General features: G+C 43.5%; 2 protein-coding genes across 2 annotated transcripts; one reads left to right on the top strand and one right to left on the bottom strand.

The window, feature by feature from the left end:
* Positions 1-4,792: 4,792 nt before the first annotated feature.
* On the bottom strand, positions 4,793-6,389 carry PHALS_03989 (Glucose-repressible alcohol dehydrogenase transcriptional effector CCR4 and related proteins; the record flags this gene model as incomplete). The annotated part of the gene is made up of 5 exons (XM_024721986.1): positions 4,793-5,432; positions 5,512-5,655; positions 5,707-5,826; positions 5,897-6,054; positions 6,132-6,389. The coding sequence occupies 5 exons, from the start codon at positions 6,387-6,389 to the stop codon at positions 4,793-4,795; spliced, it is 1,320 nt and encodes a 439-aa protein (XP_024573108.1).
* A 1,392-nt stretch (positions 6,390-7,781) lies between these two features.
* Positions 7,782-8,829, top strand: PHALS_03990 (Endonuclease/exonuclease/phosphatase; the record flags this gene model as incomplete). The annotated part of the gene is made up of 3 exons (XM_024721987.1): positions 7,782-7,791; positions 7,886-8,220; positions 8,293-8,829. The coding sequence occupies 3 exons, from the start codon at positions 7,782-7,784 to the stop codon at positions 8,827-8,829; spliced, it is 882 nt and encodes a 293-aa protein (XP_024573109.1).
* Positions 8,830-9,940: the final 1,111 nt, after the last annotated feature.

Consider the following 9,940-nt stretch of genomic DNA (forward strand, 5'->3'; position numbering starts at 1 on the left):
TGGTATGCTCTATCAATCGGCACTGCCACCATTGCAAAATGCGATAGTTTATTGTCAGGGCGACGCATCAGCGCATCCAACATCACATTACGCCAACCTAGCTTATTCTCATAAAATGTATGATTGGATTAAAAGAACGCGCATCTTGTTATTCTCTGTAAGAGGTGTGCGGTGTGGGATTGCGCATAACCAGTATAGATCACTAAGGGCTCAAAGCCAAGCAGGTATACCCTGAATATGACGCAAGTATTTTTGGATTGCAAGTAATAACTGACTTTTCCAGGATGAGACTTATATTCAATCACACTTAATACCCATTAGCAAGGATGAAGCGCCTCAGGCGACTCGATATAGCCAAGCCAAATTGGGAAGTGTCTGAATAGTGGTGATCATGTGACTTCATTTTCAGCCTCTAATGCTTTATCTTAACGTCACTGTAACTTCTTTTGAAGAGAATTTATAAGAAATGGGACGTATCGTCATACATTACACTAATTTTGTGCAAAAAATGGCTAGCCAAGCTAAGCTTCTTTGCGACAGAGGTACTTACCTACCCACGACGGCCTTGATCGGTATCTGCCCTCAGACCCTGATCCCAGTGGAGCATTTTCAAATAATAATCTATTCGGCGCCGAAGTGACGCTTATTTTAAATGGCAAATAGCATAACTAGACGCATACTCTCGGGCACTGCTCGTAGATGTTTGAGGTGGTCTTCAACACCCAGTAGCTCGTGCTCCATACAACAATGGCCCAATGCGTTGTTGTAATAGATTTGTGTATGACCTAATTATGGCCTGAAAAGCTGCGTTACCAGACAAACGAGCGTTGCTAGTACATTTGACTGTTCATGTGGTCAGCCAGTCACATACCACATATCACACGTACTATTTCCCACAGTGATAGAGATATCGCTGCATCGATATGGTGCCAACGGTTCCTATCCGCCAGGTCATGGCTCTAAAGGTCAAACCGACTCTGCTTTTCCGCGGCACCTGATGTTCAGGGGTCAGAATTTGCGGCGATATTGCGGTTGCATTCAGCGATATTGTGGTTGCATTCAGCCTATGATAGGCATGCACAACTTGCCACTTGCCCTACTCCTTCCTAACACAAAAAGTCTGGTGCCAAGCGTAGAATTCATTTCTCCATCCAACCCCCCTTCGGTTTTGCACAGATAAAGAACATTAGAACATCAGAATGCTCCCTTTATAAGCCTTGCCGTGTGATGCATTATCCAGTTACTAAAACCAGCTCAGATTAGTGATGTGCTCTTCTATACGGGGGTAAGATGTATGGGAGGTCTCCTTTCTACACGTCGTGATATGCTAGCAATTCACATACGATGCTTTAGAAAGGCTGTCATACTCCTTGCGCTAATGCTATATGGGTGTTATCAACGACGGATCAGTTGGTGACAGATGACAAGCTCAATTCATTCATCCAGTATCGTCCGTGCCATTACCACGACCTCAGCGTCTTGAAATTTGTTGCATATATCTTCTCAAAATAATTTAATCCATTCAATGAAAGCTTCCAACAGAGTTAATGAGAATAAATTTACAGCCCCTAGGTCTTCCCATGACTGAGTAATTTTTCTCGCCATTGCCCGTCGAGCTTCACTGCTCTTCACAGTGGATGTGGCGCGTTGCACGTGAGTGCTGACTTAAAAAAAATCATGCCAAGAATGAGTCATTTATGGTAGTCTCAGACTATATTCGTACTACTTGCAACTCACTTTCACCTTGACCGGCTCCTAAAAAGAAGGCCACACCGCACAGTCGCTTCTACGTTTCACCGAATCTGAACGGGACAGGATCAGCTTGTCGTTACTTGCCGTCCCGCCTGCGTTAACTAAGACCACGAGATAGTCATACTTTCGTGTCTCAGCAGAGATAGATCCTGAAGTCCGCGATATACTATCGACTTTTCTGGCTAACACTGGGGACATGGTTCACCGCCAGTTCTGCGTATTGAGCTCTGATTCAGACACTGAGCAATAGCACTGCTAACCAATAAGCAATTTCATGCCCTTCCCATTAGCTCATGTATGCTAATACCACGCGCTCAAGTTGCTTTTAATTCTGGCAAAGGTAGGCTTATGAGTCACCAAAGCTTCACGAGAAGAGAATTGAATGGCACCTGAGTAATCGAGTTCCAGTCAGTTTCATGACTCATTGCATTCAAGCTAAGACGTTCTTAGGATTTCAACATGCTTTGGATTCTGGTCCAGGAATATAAAAGCTTTGATATACTTCACAGAGCTGAACTGACCAGCCCCTGTCACAAACCGCACGGATATTGTGTCCGTATTCGGCACCTTTTATGCCTTCGCATACTAGACGACTTATTTCCAACAGTCAAGCACCGTATAAACTTGCCCGACGCTTGTCGGATCTGTCTAGCCTACTCACGGCTAGATAGAGCTCGAGATATTGGGATTGACAGCCAACAACCCTGGGCTGTGACCCCACCTCTCTTGATTAGATTCCGCAATATAATTCTGGGTCACATTGACCACAACCTACACGGGGCACAATTAAGCCTAGCACTTTCCCAGAAAGTCGGCTTGAGTGCTTTGGGTCTTGGTGATTTCCGTCGAGGGTGTAGGGCGATTGTAAGTCGCGAGTATAAAGCTTGGTTCTGCAGAGAAGAATGATGGCTAATCTTTGCCCCGATGTGACGGTATTGCTAAGTACCCTTAAGTGATAAGCCTACCGTACGGAGCTGTGACCTCCACGATTAAGTGGCGAGAAAGATAATTCACTCATGAAGTCACCGCGGTAGCTTTAGGGGCTGTAAGTCTGCCCTCACTATCTCGGGGCAGAAGCTTTTATAGAGATTGATTCCTCGGGGATATGTGCAAGAGATCGCAAGATGGTGAGGCCACTGAAGTGGTACGTTTGTACCAAGGGAAGTGCCTTGGTTGTGAGTTGTCGAAGCTGAATATGTTGTTGGAAAAATTCGCAGCGCACTGGTATGAAGGGTAATACAGCTATCCTCAAAAATTATATGAATCGTCTCTAAACTTTGTCGAAGAAATTTGACAATGACAAGAGCAAGAGACCCACCACACGTATTAGCCGGAATAGGGGGAATGCGTCATGAAATGAACTATGTTTTCAAAACAAGATATTGCGTCACACGGCTATGGTTCGTGCCAATAAAACAGATCGATTTCAATAACACTATTCGCTGTGCAAATCACGAAGCAGATTTGGTAGAGACACTTAATGTCAACACTTGATGTAACGGGGTCACTCGTACCCTTGTATGAAAGCGCGGGCCACAAAAGACAGTGCAACCGTATAATGGTCTGAATTACACTAGCTGGTGTAATCTCACAATGGTGTGGCTACACCATAACAGAAGGCCACTACGTGGCAGCATTGCCAGTAGTTATGCATATTACTTAGGTTTTACTTTTAATTAAGAAAAATAAATGCTCTAGATATAGGCGGCTCTGCCACAAATTAAATAATTAAATACAATTTTAATTTTGAACGGAAGAGCGTCGTTTCCTTAGTTATGGTTTGAAGTACTCTTGGAGGCAGCAGATTGCGATCCGCTGCACTCGTATTGGTTCATGTATAGAGCGTTTTAAGCCCGCTATGTATGTTACAAAGGTGAAACGTCAGTTGACAATGCTCGGTACCATGTAGCGAGCACGCTGTGCATACGAATGAAGGTGCTAATGACCTTGACGAAGCTTGAAGAACTCGGCGCGGGCGCGCCTTCTTTAGCTCGACTGTAAAGGGAGGAGAAAATGTGGTCGTCTAAACACTTACCACACGCCTAACGCTTTGCAAGGTTGGAAATCGTGAACAACACTTGCTGCAAGGAGTCTTGCAGCTGTCTTGCAATGATTGCTGCATCGACACGACTATTTATGTGCTCTTTATGTGCTGTGCTCTTTCCATAGCAGAGCAAAGTAAAAGTGTTTACAATTTTGATGCTCTCCTGGCAGGAGCGCACGAATTCACTCACCCTCTGAGCGTGAATAAAGTCAGATTCTAAGGATATCGAAGCCTTTCCTTTGTAAAAGTGCATTGTTGCAGAGATTGTACGATTAAAGGACGGCCACCCACAAAACTTGATTAGTTTTTGATAAAAACCGTCATGTCCTATTCAAACAAAGAAACAAATCTTGCATCACGCCAAAAAAGCTATATTGTGTGGTCCAGACTTGCAAGGAACATGAACTCGCCCAGACAATATTCATATATCAATATTTGAATTCCTTAGAGGGAATTCGCCCAGACAAAGCCAAGGCAAAGCATCGAACGGTCATAAAAGTGGATGTAAAGTCTTAACATCAGATAGTAATTCCAGTAAAGCTCGTGGTGAATATGGCTACAAAAGATATGATGAGGAACGACACCCCTTTTTAGGGGTCGTGTAAGCCATGTCAAGCACGTGCTATAGGGTTTTATTCATCACACTCTAACCCCTCTCTACGATTGAACCCTGGAAATATGGCTACAATAGAGCAAGAGCTTTAAGATGCGGTCATTACCACCATCCAAGTTGCTGAGGGCACCATGATCAACGAGCAAGAGACCTTTGCTTACTCAAGCTGCAATTTGAGTAGAAGCCTGTCACGCAAAGTTGTATGCAACTACGAATACTATAAAAAAATGGTAGATTGCAGGATGTGGAAAAAAATTTTCGAAAAAGTGTACTAAATTAATTAATTATTAATAGATCAGCATTTCAAGAATCGCGGTTCAAGGAAGTATAAGCCTCAACATATATGTATCAGACGATAAATGACTAAGTGACAGCTTGTAACGTCAACCAACTAATTTCTCTTCAGTTGCGCAGAGAAATTCAAATTCGGCCATTATGGGCACATGATCGCTGCCGTAAACAGAGTTGGGAATTCCATTATAGTTGCCATGCAGACCCGATGGTAAGCGCCCCAAACGATTCACGTTGTCCGACATGACTAAACGGTTAAACCAATTCCCTGGTCCATCCTCTGCACGTAATTCGCTCTCAGGTGGTATTGCTAGTACTCGTGAAGGCACTAGACTGCTTTTAGTGTACCAGATATAGTCAATTGTCCAGCATCGCCTGTAGTTTACAGTTGTGTGCGGCGGCTCAGACTTCTTGCCCTCTTCCACATCAATCGCCTCGTCCGAGGACTTCAATGCACTTGCAAGCGCGTTCGGTTTGTAAAAAGCATATGCGCTACGAAAAATTTCGCTTATTCCTTCCAGATTAGGCTTTTGCATAAATGAGTTTTCCATATAATCGTAGATTGGAGATTCAGGGGAGTTGTTGAAGTCACCGCAAAGTACGATCGGGACTTTATTCTGACCAGTCAAGGTTTTGGCTAAGTCATGATTGTATTTATCTTGAACATCGCTGCTCATGCGGATAATTTCTTCCTCAAGCTCGTAAAGCTCAGCCATCTGGTGATCTACTTTTCTGTAACCAAATGACAATCTCACTTAGCTCCCATCATTACTGCCTCCATAGAAAAGCTATTGCCAAAACTACAACGTACTTGGCATTCCACCATAGGTGCGTGCACCCAATCAAAACAAACTGAGCGAATTTTCGCATCTTGAGCAGCGCCAAAACAGCCACCCGGTCATGTGGATCATGATAATTCACAGCCTCAAATTCTTTGAGCTCAAACTTTTCCTTCCTAATTACAAAAATTAATGGCGTGATCCTATAAAATCAGCAAAACACTCACTTGTAAAAAATACCGCAGCCGTCATGCTTCTTCTCACCAGACCAATTAGATACGTGGATGGATGGCCGCTTTAAATATACGCTGTCGTACCCTCGATGCTGTAATTCAGGTTTGAAAAAACTGTAACGTCACGCACCACAAAAAATTGTCAGATTCGTAACATCCAACAACAGAAGTTGCTAAAACGTACGTCCAGTAGTCGCTCAACTCCTCTAGGCAAAGAACGTCAGCGTCCAGCGCATCCAGTTGTCGCAGCAGTGTCATTTTGCGATTCTCCCAGTTAAGACTGGACTCTAGCACGTACGGAAAATGGTTACGTGTAGCCAAGTTACTCGCTAGAATATTCAGCTACTCGAAATCAGTATTTACACTGAATCAGAAACAAAAAGCCTCTTATCGACTCTATCGAGCCTAACATCCCGCACCTGTACAACCGTAATCTTTTGCTTGCTAAGTCGATTCGAATTAATTTGGCCCTGCTCCACGGTGCACGGAAGCAGCTGTTCGTGCGTACATCTATTTGTGTTGTTGTACAGATTGCGCCGCGCTCGGCAATTTGCAGACGCACGGCGAAAGGCTTGCCACAAACCGACATTGTGTCTGGAAAGTGAAACTGAGGCTAACACAGCCGCGCCCATGCCGAGGCAAACGGCAGTGGGGCGACCTGACAATGTCACGCTCATAGTGCAAGCAAAATAAGAACTGCAATGCATCAGCTATCCCCTTCTAAGACGATATCGGCTTTGCAATCTATGTCATGCTATATATAGATTGGAATGGTCTACTACCATTGTCAAAGATGGTGTGTACAACACTTTTACAGTGTCCACGCGCTTTATTTATTCTTTAGTAAAAGAGGCGCTTGAATATTTGGGATGGCACGAATGTAGTTGAAAACGATCCGTATAAAGGAAATTTCGATAAAAAGCGTATGCACTAGCGTCCGCTGATGAAGTTAGACCAAGTTGCAGATGCGTAGATAACACAACTGTAAAAAAATGAGTGGCGAAAGTAACGGTCAAGCTTGAGAAGTCGCAATGGATTTAACACAAGATAATCGGCATTTGCAACGTAAGGTCTGGGACTTGCGCTCGAACAATGTAAAATATTCATCCTCTGCCTTCTCTGTCACCAAACGCATTCGCACATGTAAGTGACGAACACACTTTCAAGTAAACACAACTTTAAAAGCATTTCAAATCTCGATATTATAATTGGTTGCGATGGACACATAATTATATAAAACACCCCTTTGATATTCTCTGTGCAATGGTATGACTGCATCGCCTTTGAAACTGAATGTTGTAAACTTAATAAAAATTTGTTGTCGTGTAGTACGCCACTTATTTGTTTGGAAGCTTCGAAAAGCTTCTCACCAGTCAGACATTGATTCCAAAACTTAGGTTAGACAAAACGTCGTGAACGTTCTGGCGATCCATCTGCTGGCGTTGTCGGCTCAATGTACTCTTGGAATAGTAATGCTTCACATTCAGACTATGCTTAAGCTGCTAAAGCCTTTTTAGTAATTGCACACCGCATCAAAGGAATTTATAGATAAGTTTATCCACCACAGTGCCTTGAACTAAGTATAGGAAAATAATTATAAATAGGGTTCTTCCGATTTCGTAATTGTAATCTTTAATTTTAATGCAGATCCTCATCTCGTGCGCAACGGAATTCATGCGGGTAGAATGCTCGATTGCGCTATTCATACCGCAGTCTTTTAAATTGTAAAATGCAGTCATTAAAAATAAAGATTTTTTGGCAGGTTGATGCCATACATAAATGTGTCCGATAACAATAATTTACGTCTCGAAAAGTTTGACATAATAGGCAAAAGGTGCTTCATTTGATTTCTGAGACAAGAAACCCATGACATAACTTTCAGCATCGTTAAACGGATCAGATTGCGTTGCTACAAATATGGAGTGCTTGCCTATTATTTTGTCGTACGTGATGCAACGTTTCAGCGAGCATCGAAAAGTTCAGATAAATATCCCAAAAAATATACATGACTCAACATTGCCATGTTCTAAAAGTGTCAAGCCCGTCTATAATTGATCACCTCCAAAACGATGACAAGATGTTAGTAGGCTTCAAAGATCACTTATAAATTGTCAGTTCTTCACCTTTTCGTTTGCAATGCGCTGTGCACTGTTTCTTGCCTTCACCTTTGCAGGTGTCATTTTTGATCGAGCATCGAGTTTAAGCTGCAATGTTGCCTCTCAGCTGAAAGTAATGAGTTTTAACCTTCGCACGTCGATGGCCAACGACCCATGCCCAAGCGGTTGCTGGGAGCAACGCAAGTTTAGAGCCAAGAAGCTTGTGCAGCACTACAATCCTGATCTTGTTGGTACCCAAGAAGGAGCCCCTGACCAAATCAAGTATTTTCAAGATAATCTTCAATTTGCGAGTACGGGCGACTGTGCGGGTGAATGTCAGTGGAATGAGCGCAACAGTATATTCTACAAGCGCGAACGCTGGGAACTGCTGGAGACTTCAACGTTTGCATTGGTAAATCGCTCGTATTTGGATATACTGAATTTTATCTGAAAATAAGCTAATGCGTTTTGTAAACAACTGCAGAGTGACACCCCTGATGTACTACCATCAAATACGTGGAATCTTCAATATCTGCGCGCCGGAGTCATAGCGCGTTTTCGCGATAAAAGTACACGTCATGTCGTATGCATGCTGAACACGCATTTTGACATTAATCGTGGTCAGCCTGAATCGTCAGTGTTGGTCGCAAAGCGGCTGAGTCAGCTGTGTCAGTCGAAAGACACGGTGCTTATGACTGGGGATCTGAATACTGCTCCTCAGAGCTCATCCATCCAGTACCTTGCGAATCAGGGTCCAATTGATGGGCATTATACTCCTATCCCTATGTATGACACGCTGACTGCTTCGGGCGCTGGAGGGCCTACTTGGATTGGATCATCATTTGGAAACAAGCCGGAGGGTAACAAATTTGACTATATATTCTCTCGTCGTGACGACCACACTTGTTTACGTAATGGTACAATTTTGGTTGACTTATTTGACGGGTATTCGAGTTCAGACCATGCAGTAGTTTTGTCGGAATTTTGCCTTGGAACAAAATGCTCGAGTTGTATCGCGTAATTTTTTATATAGCTATCAACTTATTTTTCCTGGCAAACTTCGAAAAAACCAATCATGAATTAATTTATCATTTCATATCTTTCATTATCTAAGGTGGAGTCGTTATCGAGACTATTAATACTAGTCCAGTATTTTTAGCTCTACGCAGAGAGTAACTGTGCCACTCACACGTAGAAAGCTTTGACTCAACGAGTCCGTATATTAAGTACTTTTTCTAGATCAAATGAATGGTAAACGTACATGTCTTACTATGTTCAGCAATAAAATATATGCCTTGCACTACAACACATGTGTCCTACAAACTCCTGCTTTGTGGATCACCACGGTTCTCAATAGTATCAGTACTTTGGTACTTTTGAGTAGATTAATGTCTACGTACACAATATAACAGTTACAACACAGCAAACCAAGATGGGTACCATCTGTGGGCTCGCACTTTTTTATACTTACAATACATTGCACAAAGGTGAACGCTCAACGATTATCCACCGCTCTAAGATAATTGCCCCACCAGTTGCACCTCACAACGCCTTTCCAACAAGCATACTTGAATCAGGAGTCTTCTCCCTTACTTACCCCCCATACGACTGATATAGCCTCGGAAAAAGGCGCAATCTTTGCGGCCGACGATCTCAATGCCATTTTTGGTAGGTGTTTTCCACGGTAGCAGCGGGGCTGCCGTAGCTTAGCGCTTGAGGAGGCGTAATTTAGGTCACCGACCTTTCGTTCTATACTTAAAACAAGTACGAGTTAGCAGATTGCAATCCACCCTTTTGCTTTGATTATCGGTCTGCGGATGATCCGCTGTCGACATATCCAACTTAGTGCCTAGCACCTTGAAGATAATCGACCAAAATTTTCCCGTGAAACGGGGGTCCTTATCAGAGACAATCGACTCTGGGTGACCGTGTTGACGGAAAACACGATCCACGAACAGCACTGCTGTACCGACTCCGTCGATGGTGTCCGGCACCACCGCCTAATGAGCCATCTTGTTTAACCGGTCGACGAGTACCACGACATCCGTGTTGTCCGCCGAATCTTTCGGCATGTCAAACACAAAGTCCAAACTCATGGACTGCCAGCACCCAGTGGGTACCGGTAAGCTGGC

Source organism: Plasmopara halstedii (assembly GCF_900000015.1).
Source record: "Plasmopara halstedii genome assembly, contig: Scaffold_247, whole genome shotgun sequence".
NCBI lineage: Eukaryota > Oomycota > Peronosporomycetes > Peronosporales > Peronosporaceae > Plasmopara > Plasmopara halstedii.